Raw genomic sequence first — 15,000 nt, forward strand, 5'->3', positions numbered from 1 at the left:
GAAGATTATCCCCGAATATCTTTCTAGTCAGCAGCGAAATTACTTGATTTATGCAACGAATTCACTCCCACGGATTCCCGGTTTGGACTGGTACGCCTTGGCTCGGTGCAAACGCGGCAGAGTGCGTTGGACGGGCGCGACCGTGATTTTCCCTTAACCGTCACTCACCATGGGAAGCAGCAGCACCAATGGGAACTCATTTCCCCGAAACAAATAAACGAAACATGCTCGCATGAAGCATTTATTGTTGTCTCTTTTTTTTTTGAGGGGGAGCCCAGTGAGAGTGCAAGCGTGGAAAACAGATGTTTTTCCGGCATCACACGAACACACTGGCACGTGGGCCACGGGACTCGTGAGCTCTTTCGTTTTCCACGCAGCATCAGCCCACACGTCAAATGATACGCCGGATCGTAGTATGCGTTGAGAGCGAGCGCAATCGAATAAATGAATTAAAGTGGAGTGTAACTAAATGCCATTAATACAATTAAATATGTTGTCGTATTCCGCAAAAAAATATTTTAATCAAATTATCACAAACGGTCCTGGTTTGGCGAGCAGGCACGTTACTCGTCACCCAAACATTCGGCCACCTTCTTCAGTGCTTCGTTGAGTCTGCCTACAGCATCCTGCACTGCCACGGCCAAGCACTGCTCGGTATCCACCGAAATATCGGCCACCTCTTGCGAGGTTTCAGCGAAAAGCGTAGCGGCATCACGTATAATCTCCTCCACGATGCTCACTGCTTTGGGGGCCTGCAAAAGGGAAACAGTTGTAATTGAATCCATGTTCTCCATCGCCGCTGGTGTTGCACTTACACTTTCCAGCGCGCAGTTTATCTGTTCCAGTACGCCCTTGTTGTCCACTATACATTGCCGACCGACGGCGACAATGTCCTGCACCTTACCAAGCCCAAAGTGGATGTGAGCTTCAACGTTCTTCTGGATCACTCGTACCCTTGCCACGGTGTTTTTGGCACAGACACCAGCCGCACCTCGGGCCCCTTGTACGATCTTCTTTACATCCTCCGGTACGGGTCCGAAGCAGGGAGAAACTTGGGTCTCGAGATCCTGCAGCAGTCCATCGTACTTGGAGATCTCCTTCAGCACTTTATCGTTGTACAGTGTTTCCAGCTCTTGGATGGCTGTTTCCACCGATGCCACCTGCTTCTCGGTGTTTTGCTTCACCGACGACAGACTGTCGATCGCCTCCTTTGCGATGCCATTGAGGAGCTGGTCAAACTCCTTGAACAGCTCGTTCCGTGTGGACGAGATTTGTACCAGCGAGTGATCGTGCACCACTGGACCAGCATGTAGCTGGAGAAATGCAAAATTAAGTTAGAGTTAGTCGAACAATAACACAACGAGATAAAACTATGCACCAAGATGCGTACCTGTCCTAGAAACGCGACCGCAACTCCAAGCACTAGCAATAGTTTCATCGTTTTGTGACTTATAAAAACCGAACCGAACTGACCAGCGAAGTGTAGCAGAGTATTTATAAGCAGCTCGGAGTGCATCGTTGAATGCAAACTACTTCAGAAAAACACTCCAGATCGGCAGGTAAATGATAAACATTCGCTTATCATTGAAAGCGTATAGCCATTGTGCTGGAATATCTTTTACAAGACAACTCACTCTCGATATCAAACGGTGTTTACCAGACGACAGCTCACAACGAGGTTTTCCCTTTTTTTTCATTTCACTGTCCATTTTATTTACTTTCAATATTTATAAACCTACAGCGGTCCGTTGCACCTTTCTTAACATAAAATGTTAATGTTTTTATAAAACACTCCACGTCCTTCTCTGGAACATCCCTTCTTAACCTACGATTTAAAGCCTAGCTCAGCGGAATGCCTATTCCTCAACCGGCACTTCCTTCACTCCTTTCTTCTTCTTATCGACACCCTTTAGTTTCCCCTTCGTTTTCGTCGCCTTTCCCCCACTGGCCGCACTCGACGTTAGCGGAGGTGTCACTGGTACCATCGCCTTTCCACCGAACGCCAATAACCGATCGAACTCATCCGCCCGGTCCATCACCTGCCGGACGATGGTTTCATAATCGAACGCTTTCCCCGCACTCCCACCGTACTCCGGGGGCAATATATCAGCCGGCACGTACTCATGCAACGAGCTCCAGTTCGAGTAGTGGAAATGGACACTTTCTTTGATTTTCTTGCTCAACATCGGATACAGAATGGCAACGGCCGCGTTCATAAAGACGGACGAATTAACGACATGGAACTCGATGTTTTTCAGCGGCAGCAAATCGGCCTTCGCCGAACCGACGCGGATGTTCTGGGGCGTTAGAAACCGCAGCCCCTTCAGCGAGTAGCCGCTCATATCGATAAGACACGTCACGCCACTGTCGAGTGTTTCCGGCTCGTTCAGCATCAGCTCGAACCAGATGTCGTCCAGGTTGGCCAGGTCGGTGATGGCCATGGTGGAAAAATCGATCGCCCCCAGGCGCGTCACAAACACTCGGCGACCGCGCCGATCCCGACGGTCCAGCGCGAACTTGATGTTCCGATTCAGCAGCTCCCGGTAGGTGGCGATCGGTTTGTGGAAGAACCATTCCGGGTTCGCTTCCTGTCGTACGATATCCGAAGGAAACGGACGGAATGTAATGTGAATGCTTTATTTGGGATGCTATTTCGATTCGATTTACCTTCAACTTGAAGAGCTTCACCATGCGCGCGAACGCTTCCTCCACGTTCCAATCGCAACAGTAGAGGAACCGGCACAGAAACAGATCATCGCTGCGTCGCTCACAATCGTCATAACCTAAAATGGAACGACATAGTTACAAACCACCATTCTCAGCAGCAGAAAATAAATGTAAAATATATTTAAAACCTAAACTCTGAGGGTGAACGCTGATCGCGACCTTGAGGGCAGACGAAAGAATACTACGACCTCGCGACCGAGGCAATCGATCAGGCATGCACCCCCAAAGTTAATGATTTCCTTCGAGCGCCACTCCACTTTGGTTTGGCTAATTAATCACTCCATTTACACCGGTCTCCACTAATGTTGGAGAACCCCCTCCGGGGGCCCCGGATCGGTTACCATAAAACTCCGCCTCGCCAACCCCCCAAAGCACCGTACCGGGCTTGTTTAAATAAAAATGAAGCATTAATATATCAAAGCAGGCACTGCTAGCCTCGCATCGGTCCGGTGTCAAGTGTGCCCATGACAGTGACCGTGCAAAGCAGCGAGCTAACCAAACAAACTACTAGCCACTGGCCGCCACCACACCAACAACGACGACAAAAAAGAACCCCCCCTCCCGCAATCCGATCACCAATGGCATCGTTGGCACGTGAGCGAATGCGGCGTCCCCTCTCTGACAGCTCATTTCGACCGGCGGCGTTACGGTGATTGCGCTTGCGATCTTAAGAAATGAATGACGGCCTAGTGGTCGTCGCGGTTCGAGATCGAGTGACTATTGACTTGCTTACGAGTAAGTGCGCGCTTCAGCGGAAGCACTACTCATCTGCATTAATGCATAGAAATCGTCAACGTAATGAGATGTGTATTGACGTCCATTCCGCGTCCACTACCGTCCTCTGCTGATGGCAAAAATGCCAATGGTGCCATTATGTCTTAATGCTTGACCGTCGCCTATGATTCGGGCAATTATGGAAAGTGGAAGAGTCGTTTCATTTCGATAGCAACCTCGGGGCAGACTATCACTGTAGAGTACAATCGGAATATGTCATCAAATGTTAAATATCGATGGCCAATAGCGAGAACCTGGGCCACAAAACGTTCGATCGTATTGGCCGTTAACGGATGATTAAAACCACGCACGCGCTCGTCAAGCAATTCGCTCGCGGCAATCAATAAGACGCCAACACAATGCTTCGACCTCTGGTTCCGGTTTCGTTCGCTGCGTTGTTTGTTGTTTGGGGAACAGGGCACACATACATGGCACACCTCTAGATTGTGCCCCGATTGTACCTTGAGGCGCAGAACGATGCTCCACCTTCTTAACACCATCCTTCATCGTTCGAAATCAAAGACGTTCTTAGATGCTTACCTTCGATCAGCTTGCGTAGTTCGTTGATCTTCCTGCTGCGTTCGGTCTGGTCGGGCAAGGTGCCGGCCGATCCCTTACCATTAGCCTCCGGTAGTAGCTTCCGCTCGGCCGAAGGACCCTTCGCCGTGGACGGCGCCATTTCCGGCATGATGCTCGAACTGCGCGATATCACTGAAAATGTGTCAGACAAACAAACGATCGCAACGAACATTTATTTACATACACTGGCATTGATTGTGGGGTTTAGCCCGCACACTTTGGGCATTCTGGGCACGCAATATCGTGTCCTCCCGCGCGTGACACAACGCTATATCGTGTCTTCGGTAGTGCGGTCAGCGCAGGGCGCCGAACTCGGAAGTGTTGCATTGTTGCGTGATTTCTGGTGTGCGCCACCAGTGTTACCCTAGCACGAAGGGCGTTGGTTTTTTCGGGGGTTTTTGTTTTCGGTTCTTAGCTTAACGAAAGCGAAACACAGAGCGCTGTGACCTTGCAGGGCGTCGTCGTCGCCTGCCAAACGAGATTTCGGAAGAACTAATGAAGGCCGCGGATATTAGAAACGATACAAAAGAAACCTCTAGAAAGAGAGGAGTGGGCTATCTATGCAAACAAGCATCGAAACAAGCATCGTTGGAGCGAACGTAACTCGCTGTTCGTTCGTTCTCGTTGGGGTCCCTCATATGCAATCCAAATCATGCCATATTTATGCAAAAGATAAGGAAGGAAGGAAGATGATAGACTAATGTCTGCGCCATTTGAACGAGGGCGCAAAGATCGACCTACAGACAGAAACCTGTTTTCTCTACCCGGCACTAGACTCTATATTTAGGCATTGGTGCGTTTGTATTAAAAGACGCAAAGTTCTCTTGACCGATGAGAACAAACGTGCCAAGAAGTTCCGTGTACAAGAGCCAAACGGAGCATGAATCGAGTACAATGTTGTAAAACCGTTGTCTTAGTATGTTATGAATGTACATTTATGGCCACTTTTATTGTTCCATCGGTTAACAACATAATAAAAAATGCAATTAACATGTAACTTGGCGATCACGGTGACTTTACGCACCACCATCCTAATGCAATGTTTGCTCCACAGGTTAAAGGTGAACGATTTGTCTACACCGATGCTAACAGACGTTAAGGTCACAAAAACCAACCACAAGACAATGCAATCGTTGTCCTACATGCAGCGCATTCCTCTCGATTGTCGTGTTAACACCTTGCCCACGGAGAAGCTTCTAAGACGGCGCATTGTCTAGCCATCGTCTAGCGCAGAACCGCGATCACCGCCAAAAACCGGTCCGCGGTATGGTAATTTGAGCTTCCTCCTCCTTCGCTCCAAAAAATCCGAACCACAACAACAAATCAACCTTGAGCAACCGAACACATTCGCTAGTCGCGTTTGATTTGTGGTCGAGCAAGTACTGTAGCACCAACGAAAGCGATCGTGATCGTGAAAGTTGATGCTGGTGCTCTAGCTCTAAATGGCACATTTTCGGACCGATCATGATCAAGAAGGTTAACGGGACACCCAGTACCATAATTTGATTGAAAGCCACTTCCACAGATTTGGCAGCGACGGTTCCCAGAGCGCTTAATAACATACTGGAACCCTTGGTAACCCGCTGATCGTGAACAGTGACAACCCGGTCCAGCTTTTTGGGGTCATGCAGGCATCTAGCTACATCATAAAAGTGACCAACCTGCGACACACTGCACTGTGCTGAGGTGCTTCTAATCCAAAAGACCATGCACAACGAAGCAATAAAAAGAAGTTATTGCTTTGAAGGGAGGAGCATTTTGGGAGAAATGTCAACAATTCCAGCGGGGTTTCTGTTCACCCGAGGCAGCGGCTTTTGCTCACCGTCGGAGCATGCTTCCCATGCGTAATAAGCCAGACCAAAAACCTCCGAAAGCGCGACACAAATACCAGCGAGTACCGAGAGATTTCGAAACGTAACACAACCGAACCGCAGCGTAATGTTCCCATTTTTGCGAATCAACACCTCGTACCAGGTACCACGGAGCCGGTACCACGACCATCTTTCTCTTTACCATTTCATGCTTAACCTTGGCATGCGGGCAACGGGAGGGCCATCCCACAGACGCGGCCCATTCCGATTGCACCTTTCACGCCTCTGTCCATGACCTCCGGCAGCGAAGAAGGAATAGCAATTGAAGAGATTCGGTTTATGTAAAGTGTACCGGTAGGAGATAGAACTGAGCTTGTGTTGATACAGTTTAACAGCTGCCGTTGGCCAGCTTCACATCGAGCACAATCAACCGTGACCACTTTGTCCGAGGTTGGCCAGCTAATAGAAATTCTGTCCCCGACAGGCATCATCAACGGGCATCTTGTGGTTTAACCCAATTTGAAAGTGAAACTTTTTGAAGCAACCTCCATCACTCACAAACACATTCACGGTTGCATAATGCCGATAGTGATTAAGGCGGATGCACTGCCCATCGGAACCTGGGTGAACCTGGGGTCTGGTTTTAATGCGGCTATCCGCGTAGCATCTGAAATTCCGACTCGTGCTCCCGCCGAATGTTGCGTACGGCGTGCCCATGCGGCCATGCTAATGGATCGGCTTTCTGTCACTAAAATATGGCAAACACTTTTCTCCATACGCTTTGTGGTTTGGCTTTGTTCACATCGCATCGGTCGGATCGACAACTACAAAAGACTTCAATGCAACCGAAAACGGCGAACCCGCGCTTCCAGCGCTCCAGCCACACAATCGATGGGTCACCGGAGCACTTACCCAAAAACCGTTTATAATAACAAAACACGCGCTACGCACACAATTCCGAACCCGCGGTGGCTTTTAGCTCTGCATCGATCGATGGGCGTTATTCGACTGTGGCGGTCGGTCACCGGGCGCGATGGTTTTATTATTCCGTATGCCCGAGTCGCGTGCATCGTCAGCTAGACTTGTTTTGCCCTGGCGCTGACGAAGGCAGCCGCAGCACGCGTCGAATGATACCCTTCTGCACCGGTGCAGGTTGCTCGCCTTTTCTGCTGAAAAAGTATCATTAGGGCTCGATCGGCTGATGGAGACGATCTGTTGTTTGATTTTTTGTAAAAACCATAAACCAGCGATATCGGATAGCAGCAAAGGCTCGTCAATTTTGCAAGCACATATGACCTTTTTTGAATACGTTGAACTGCACCGCACGAGCCAATCGTTCGGCTTAGGTTTGCAAAAAGTTTGGGATTGCCTTAGCGCCCTTTTCCGGACAAATAAATTGGTTGAGTGCATTTGGACATTTGTGCAGTGAGTGATACTGTTTGTCGAGAATTGCGTCGGCTTATCAGATCACGTTCGATTATATCAATGAAGATGGGACAATTTTCTTACATTTTAGGAATTGATAAAGTTGTAGCTGCACGTAACTAACATCATGTTTGTAGTAAATCACAGCATAATTAACATCATATTTAGCAAACATTGTCATAGAACGCAGCTGGGTTCTGAGATGCAGATTTTTAAAAGAAAAATGATAAAGTTAAATCTATTGTTCCGTTGTGTTTGCTTGCATTCAATACTGTCGATGTTGAATGCAGTTCAACGGACCACACTGGAAGCATAACGGAGCGCGCGCAACGCCGAGCTGGTTTTCCAAGAGCAAAGCTCAGCGTCGCAGCTAGTAGGAACGAATGTAATGAAGAAACGTGTAGTTTTGACATAAAAAATACTGTTATTTAATCTACAGTTGATTGAATGTTAGTAATTTTAGGAAAATGGCAATGTAGTGAAAGTAATTCTCAACAATCCTAGTCTAAAATATTATCGAGAAACATAACACGAAGCCGCGGTATCGCGCGCATTGTGAATGGTCAAAATGGAACGAAACGCAAACCCATACGAAACAGGTGGGGGTATTGCATAGTTTCTGGCATTTAAAACTACGTCGTTTTAGTACACACGATTAGTTCTTTGAAACAATTCGTACACTTAAGTAGAATATGTGTGTTTTTTTCAATAGATGGTGCCGCTACATTACACCTCTTCGTTCTACAAAATATTGTACAATTTTAATAATCTATGTATAATCATCTCGTTATGTCTCTATATATTATCTTTACACGTCTCTGGCAAATAAAAAGATCACGGAAAGGAATGCGATCTATCCATCGATATTTCTGCTGCTATGGATACTTTTTCGTAAAGGAAATAAAAAAAAAAGTAACCTAACGAAGGCTTTCAGGAACAGTCTTCCCTTTTCATCTCTATATTAACATCAAGGAAAAGTGTTTTTTACAATAAAAACGGCAAAGTTGAAACAACAAACAGAAGATCAGGAACCATCCATACAATGCTTCTATTTTTCAATTTAATCATTCACATTTTTCTCAGAGCATGATTGTCAATTTATTTGTAAGTTTATTTTATTTGAACAATTTTTTTTTCTTTATTTGCCTTCTGTTTCTCATTCTGCATACAATCACATCAACGAACATCGCATGACTTCTCTCGGGCGTCTTTTAAGGCTGCTTCCATTTAAGGCTGGTCGCAGTTCCAGCTGTTCAATTTATACCATAAAAAGTATAGCTTAAGGATATTTTTCGTAAATTGTAAATCACACTAACCTACATTAACCAACTTTTCCCCTAATCGTGCCGTTATCACGCAGCTTGAACTAGCAGCTAGTAGCTGGCCGAGATTCACTCTTCCAACGGTTCGGAAACGTAACCGAGCTGTTGCAGCTCCTGGATCACCTTCTCATTCTGGCTCAAATGCTCGAGCCAGTAAGTGTAAGGATACTCTGGCTTGGTGCCACCGTACCGCACCGGCAGTGCCTCGGGATCGATATGTTTGTGCAGGGAAGCTCGATCCGACCCGTGGAAGAACAACCGTTGGCGCATCTTATCCGTGAGCAGTGGTTTAAAGATCTGAAAAGCCGTATCAAACACCCACCCCTGGTTGACGATGTGAATCTGGCTGGTACGCTGTGGCATGCTGGTTGCCAGTAGGGCGAGCAACTTCTGTGCCACGGTAGGCGTTAGATGCCAGGCGTGGTTCAGTGTGAGGCCCTCCAAATCCATAATGCCAACACCACCGAGTACCTGCGACTGCGGTTCGAGTGAACCCACCTCCAACAGGAGCATTGTAGCGCGGAACAGATCCACGATCGGAATCTTCGACGGACGCCAGTTGCCAAACTTGAAGAAGATCACCCGACGGCCCTCCTGGTCCCGGTACGGTGAGATGGACATGATATCGTCGTCTCCCAGCGATCGCAACGCCATCGGGTTCACGTTCTCGTAGAACTCCGGATTGCTCGCCCGGAATGCGTAATACCGGGTCATCAGGTTGTACGCGTGCTGCACATTCCAAAAGCGTGCCCGAAGAAACTTGACCAGATAGTCATCGTCCACGCGGTGCGGAACACAGTCACCTTTCTCTGAAGGGGAGGGCCAGCATGCGGAATTCATTAGAATTCATTTACCAGAGCATAACGGCTGTGTGGGCCGGCTGTTACCGTAAATCATCTCGCGCAGCTCCTCGATCATCAGACTCGTTCGGTCCGGATCTTCACCCTGTGATCGCGCCACTTCGGCCACTTTGGCCGGCAGCTCGCGCTCCATGTACAGCTGGTGGATGACACCGTCCGGTTCCGGCATCCTGCAAACGATCGTGGGCCCTTTCCACCGACGACAGTTCACTAGCCTTGGCGCGGGTATCACGACCCTTTGTTTCACCTGCAGAGACACGAAATACCTTGTTAAATCGCGATCGAAAAGCATTATCGGGCATTGACCATAACCCTGACGCTAGCATAGCACATAATCGAATCGAAACACCGTGTGGCCGCACCGGATGCAGCGGTTGAAAGAGGCAAGGTTGATCATTTGCACATGACCTGGCTGTGTTTTTTTTACAGATTGAAACAGATTTCACAACGCGAAGCACAGCGACAGTGGACGCCGTCTATGGGAGGCGTATGATTGTTGCATTGTTAGGCTTCTAACCATTCACACGAATCGAACAGCAAAGAACTTTTTTTTTCAGATGCATCATGACACATTTTTAGGGTGACCACATTCCTCGCCCTCATTTGGTGATCTACTCTAAAATTTTAGTTTAATGCATTACCATGTGTAGGCGAATTGGTTTTACAACAGCAACGTCCACCATTTCGGATGCTTGCACTAGCGAACCGGGCAGCAGCCAAACTAAACACCCAAAAAGCGACCAACAAGACACGAGGCACGCGCTTCACGGGTCAACTAACGACTAACCATGAAATTCGGCCACTAGCCAACCGGTACCCCCACCGAACCGTTCGAACGATACGCTTCTGCGGAGTCCCAATGCTCCATCTGCAGCTCAATGTCGCATGCAACGCGAACGCCAGGCAGGCAGACGACAAATAACGGTGAGGGTTGTGCTGTTTTCGAAGGTCCGCTGCGTCAGTAGCCCTTAACAGATACGCCCTACACGATGTAGGACGGTGGAAAGCTGTTATTAAAAGACGCAGAACGGTAAGCACTGGTCACGGAGCGGTGCATCAAATGCAGTAAAGGGCTTGAACCAAGCTATTAGGTAGATCTTTGTCGTACAACTTTTGTCATTCTAACATTAAAACACAGATGAATATCATTTAACGTCTGGTGACGGATTGATTTATCGCAATAACCAACGATTGATAGGGTATCCCTTGGCGATTAATATGGCCGGAAAGAATATATTCAAAGCAGTTAACCATGGCGTCATCCAAAGGGCAACCGGAAAACTTTACGAATGGCACGAATTTATCTTTCCCTAGTATTCATACATTTTTTTGCATATATGCTAATAAATCAGCGTTTTTCATCATTATTTAAAGTGGTTTCCAAAAAGGAACACACATTTTATTCTAAACAAGCTATAATGCATTCGCCATGCTAAACAGGATTATCATCAAAAGCTGCGAGCGACACCGCAGTGCCATCAATCCCACTCCTCAATGGCAACAGCGTGTATGATCGTTGCCACTGCTCCTGTTGGGTCCAGTGAACAGCATTGACATTGGACCACTGCGCCAAGGCCAACGAACAACAAACATCACTTTCACGAATACGATTTTTCGAACCAAAAATTAAAATGCAGTGATGATATTTTCTCTTCGGCAAAGCCTCCATCCGCCCCAAATAGGCGGGCAATGAAGCTATTAAATAAGACGGAGACGGAGGGGCTTGCGTATGTAATCACCGATGTTTTATCAGATAATAAAACATCATATAATGAGTATGATCCGGCCCCCTTGCGGTATTCCCATCATAAAAAATGAGAGGGAGAGAGAGGATGTGGATGCCCTCCCTTCGCCACCTCTCGACAGATCGATGATTTGTGAGTAATCCAACTGACCGACCTCTGACCGTCATCACGCTACTCGCATACCTCTCGCGCCGATCACGGCAACGACGAATGGTGGTGATCTCGATGCGAAACTGGTTTAGCATCCCTCAGGTCGGACTAGTCCGGACTAGGTTCACCTTCTAAGCCTCGTTTCGCAGCCGTGACGCTGAACTTGACGACCGCCGGTAGCAACTCTTCTTCGCCCCTACCGTGTGCCTAGATGTGCGAATGGGGCTTCGTATAAGCATCGGTAGGCTATTGAACCTTGCGGCCAAGCGTCCTACTGCTAGTGGTCTACAGCTACTGGTCTACTACCTCGCACAGTTTTGACCTATTTTCTCGGGGCGTTCGTTTTCGTTGTCGTTCGGCCAGACAATCCAATAAAAATAATATAGAAGGTAATCTCGTTACCTTCGCACGATACGAGTCGCAATTGACCTCAAAACACAACGAAAACGAAAACCTTGATTCCGTAGCATACGTGTCCTGTATGATGATCGTTCGGCGTTTCGGCGCATAAACTGAACGGCGCCGAGTGGTGGGCATCTCGGTGGGTTGTTGTTTTAACTGCAGTCCAACTTCCATTCGCATTCAACAGGCGAATCAGCTCACCTGGTAGTGAGTAGTATTGAACAAGGAGCATAAAATCGATCAATACTGTGCCGCTGTCTTGGTGACGTCCGTTTGTTCCTGAACCTTCCGAATGGAGCGTACACTCGTGAAACCTGATCCCGCCAATCTAGGCCAACGAACAGGGCTTTCCAGCCCAGCCCTACGTCAGTTGTCAGTAAACTCAGTGCAATGCGATTCCTGCTTTAACCGTTAACTGTGCGTACGTACAGAGATGCACCCGCGGTAAGCAAATTGCTAGGCACGTTATCTTTCCAAAGGGAAACTAATGCCTTATCCAAGGCTAGGCGGAAACAGTCGCGAAAGTAGTCACTACAATGCCTCCCCAGAGAGGGGTTTAGCGATTTGAATTAGTCGGCATTGTGTACCACAGTGCGCGGTTGTTGGGGAGGCATCAATTTTGAATTGGACCGTTTTTGGACCAGCTTGCGTGTTACGCACCGGGCACAACACGAAAGGACAATCGAGCGAACCGGAGGGTTCATTAGAGAAGATAGCAATCAACGGGGAGCACTTATCGATAATTCTATCGATCATTAGTAGAGTTCCAGCGGGTAGATGATGCTTTTGACCATTAGCTACTAGTGCTTACTGGTTGTTTGATGCTTGGACACACAGATTGTAATCCATACGCGGAAGCGCACGCTGGCTTAAGCGTCTTAATACTCATGTTGCACAAGTTCCTAAAATGGGACTACGGATTTCACAATACCGGATACTATAGTCAGACCCGAGGACACGTCACTCTGGTACGCCTTCTAGATTCTTCTTCACGGGCACGAGGATAAACCTTAACTGGCGCAGCTTTCGTCTGGTCGCAACCTAGTTCGATGGCAACAGCTAGCTAGTGCGTGCGCGCGCGTTCCCGCTGCCTCCTACTCTCAGGTGCCCAAGAACCGGTCCGCACGATCGGATAACAATTTATCCCTTCCGAGTTTTTTTCTTTCTTCCTTCTTCACTCCTTTCGCACGTGAACGCGCACACAGCATGGTCCTCGAGAGCGCCGACCTATGGCAATATCTTTGCGCTGTGCTCGTGCGTTGGCCCTTTCGTAGCAAGACGCGATCGTAGACAGACGAAGAGGACGAAGAAAACGAGGAAGTAGCATGCCATGTGTCGTCCGTTCACCTCTGGACGTGAAGGTGCCTCTTCGAAGACTCCAGAAAAATCCAAGGTCGCGCCAGGAATAGAGTGTCTCCGATTATGTCAACCGGAACAAAGCCCCCTTCTTCGTGGTGAAGGTGTCAATTGCAATTTTGACGAAGGAATGCTCTTTCAAGAATTTTTAGCTTCAATGATTCATGATCCATTGTTCTGCCCGTGAGTTAGTGGGTGCCAAAGCTCAAAGTATGGTTCCGGAACAAAGCGAATATGGCCCGCAAGCATGTCGCTTCGATAGGCTGTTTCCCACATCCGTACACTTACGCAAGCTCCGGGCACATATCGCGACAACATCGCGTAAGAGATGTGCCGATTATGACAACAGACACGGGCCAGCGTAGCCGTGAAATCGGAAATGACCAACACGTCTCAAACGGTGACAACAATAGCCTAAAGTGTTCCCCAGTTCTCTCACACGCCAACGGGTAGGGGAAGATGTGATTGCCAGTTGTGGAGCGTACGGACCAAGAACCTTGATGCTACCCTACATAGAACCAAAGCGTCATTTTGTTCTCCTCCAACTTTAGCCATGACTCAGACGCGTATGTCTGACTCAGTTCAAATTCTCCGCCGTACGAGATCTTGCGCATCGTGATGGAAGTGTTTTGAGGACGCGAAGTACGTGCGCGAGTACAGTGCCGGCCACACTGCTGGGTCAACAATCGTAGCGATTTTGTCCAGCCTCCCACGCTGCCAGAAAGGAAAGGTTAATAACATTTCTTGACCTAGCAGCAGCCTGTGGCGCGAGATCTTGCAAATGCCCCACAAAAACCGGTCCAACTCGTCGCAGTATGATTATCCATTATCTGCCCATTATAGGTATAGAATGGGCAGATTAGCAGTTGATGATGTGCCGCCCACCGTGCCCCTAAGGGCCCTCTCGACTGCTGGTTGTGGCGTGTGCCACGGAGCGTGCAAACTCTAGAAGTCGATTATTGTGGTTTCTAATCAGCCATCACTGTATAACCCCTGATCGGTATGACTAAAACTGAGCATCGTTTGATTGAAGGGTGGCCGCGTGTTCTTGAGGTGAGCGATTGGGCGATTTGCTGACATTTACCGTCACGCGCAAAATCAGATAAATTAGGTCGCTTGGCAAAACGTGCTTCGGGTTTCGAAGTGTATATAGACAGATTGCAGAGAACGGTGCCACTCCTCGAAGCATGGTGGAATGTTTCTTCTTTGTTTTCTTACAGAAGTTCCCGTAGAATAAAGCCAGAATGACTAAGAGCAGCTACTAGGCAAAACCTGTACTAATTTAAATTCCAGGAAACTGTGGCCACCATAAGGCTTCAAAATATTTGCGTGGATGATTTGAAAAAAAATGGACAGTCGACGGAGCTGGTTGCTTTTTTATGCTTCTCCCACTCAATGCCTTGTCAGGTACGGTGACTTGCGCAAACATGTCCCGCGCGACCGTCATATAACGCTGGGCAAACTGTTATCGCTTCTCCATTTACATGCTCTCCGGCGACCGTATTTTTTTGTATTCAAAAAGTTCTAAAGAGAAGTTAATTTTTAAGACCCGTGTGGTCGTGGTTTTTATTTGGAGGTTTAAAGACCAGTGCTTTGTTGAGGGGTCAAACTGGTTAGACGGGTAAGCTGCGTACACAAGATGTCCAGTACTGCGACACTGCGACAGCCCCTCTTCCCATTCCTAGCAGGCGATGCGTGTTCTCAAAATGTGTCGTTTACATATCCGATCTAGCAATCGTAGCGTCCTTTCACTCAACAAACACGGCATCTTCAATTAGCATGTGTGTTTGCGAGTCGGTCGAGTACACTTCAATTAACATCTAATTTCACGCAGTGCCAGCGCGATGAT

The 15,000-nt window shown here is 48.0% G+C and overlaps 4 protein-coding genes across 4 annotated transcripts in view; all 4 read right to left on the reverse strand.

Moving 5' to 3' along the window:
• LOC126581560 (alpha-tocopherol transfer protein-like) overlaps window positions 1–100 on the reverse strand; it is a 5,676-nt gene extending 5,576 nt beyond the window's left edge. Inside the window, exon 1 of the mRNA XM_050245298.1 lies at window positions 44–100. The gene's annotated coding sequence lies outside the window, so the exon portion shown is untranslated. The remainder of the gene's footprint in view (window positions 1–43) is intronic.
• Window positions 101–489: 389 nt separating this feature from the next.
• On the reverse strand, window positions 490–1,465 carry LOC126570357 (uncharacterized). The gene is made up of 3 exons (XM_050228070.1): window positions 1,391–1,465; window positions 816–1,313; window positions 490–752 (listed from the first exon to the last, which is right to left on the reverse strand). Exons 1-3 carry the CDS (start codon window positions 1,436–1,438, stop codon window positions 564–566), a joined length of 735 nt encoding a protein of 244 aa, XP_050084027.1. The 5' UTR covers window positions 1,439–1,465; the 3' UTR covers window positions 490–563.
• Window positions 1,466–1,694: 229 nt separating this feature from the next.
• LOC126581601 (clavesin-2-like) lies at window positions 1,695–6,897 on the reverse strand. Its single transcript, XM_050245384.1, has 4 exons — window positions 6,804–6,897; window positions 4,042–4,212; window positions 2,668–2,783; window positions 1,695–2,588 (listed from the first exon to the last, which is right to left on the reverse strand). The coding sequence occupies exons 2-4, from the start codon at window positions 4,187–4,189 to the stop codon at window positions 1,857–1,859; spliced, it is 996 nt and encodes a 331-aa protein (XP_050101341.1). The 5' UTR covers window positions 4,190–4,212; window positions 6,804–6,897; the 3' UTR covers window positions 1,695–1,856.
• Window positions 6,898–8,399: 1,502 nt separating this feature from the next.
• Window positions 8,400–15,000, reverse strand: part of LOC126569674 (alpha-tocopherol transfer protein-like) — a 7,848-nt gene continuing 1,247 nt past the window's right edge. Inside the window, exons 2-3 of the mRNA XM_050226928.1 lie at window positions 9,526–9,745; window positions 8,400–9,447 (exon numbers count right to left, since the gene is read on the reverse strand). Of these exons, the coding sequence (XP_050082885.1) occupies window positions 8,708–9,447; window positions 9,526–9,667 (882 nt within the window). The 5' untranslated portion in view covers window positions 9,668–9,745 and the 3' untranslated portion in view covers window positions 8,400–8,707. The remainder of the gene's footprint in view (window positions 9,448–9,525; window positions 9,746–15,000) is intronic.

The sequence above is a fragment of the Anopheles aquasalis genome, chromosome 2 (assembly GCF_943734665.1).
Source record: "Anopheles aquasalis chromosome 2, idAnoAquaMG_Q_19, whole genome shotgun sequence".
Lineage (NCBI taxonomy): Eukaryota > Metazoa > Arthropoda > Insecta > Diptera > Culicidae > Anopheles > Anopheles aquasalis.

Coding starts and splice junctions, on each gene's coding strand:
- LOC126570357 (XM_050228070.1), bottom strand. CDS start 1,438: ATGAAACTATTGCTAGTGCTTGGAGTTGCGGTCGCGTTTCTAGGACAG. Junction 1,314..1,390: donor CGGTCGCGTTTCTAGGACAG/GTACGCATCTTG, acceptor GCATTTCTCCAG/CTACATGCTGGTCCAGTGGT. Junction 753..815: donor TAAACTGCGCGCTGGAAAGT/GTAAGTGCAACA, acceptor TCCCTTTTGCAG/GCCCCCAAAGCAGTGAGCAT.
- LOC126581601 (XM_050245384.1), bottom strand. CDS start 4,189: ATGCCGGAAATGGCGCCGTCCACGGCGAAGGGTCCTTCGGCCGAGCGG. Junction 2,784..4,041: donor ACTACGCAAGCTGATCGAAG/GTAAGCATCTAA, acceptor GTTCCATTTTAG/GTTATGACGATTGTGAGCGA. Junction 2,589..2,667: donor TGAAGCTCTTCAAGTTGAAG/GTAAATCGAATC, acceptor ATCGTACGACAG/GAAGCGAACCCGGAATGGTT.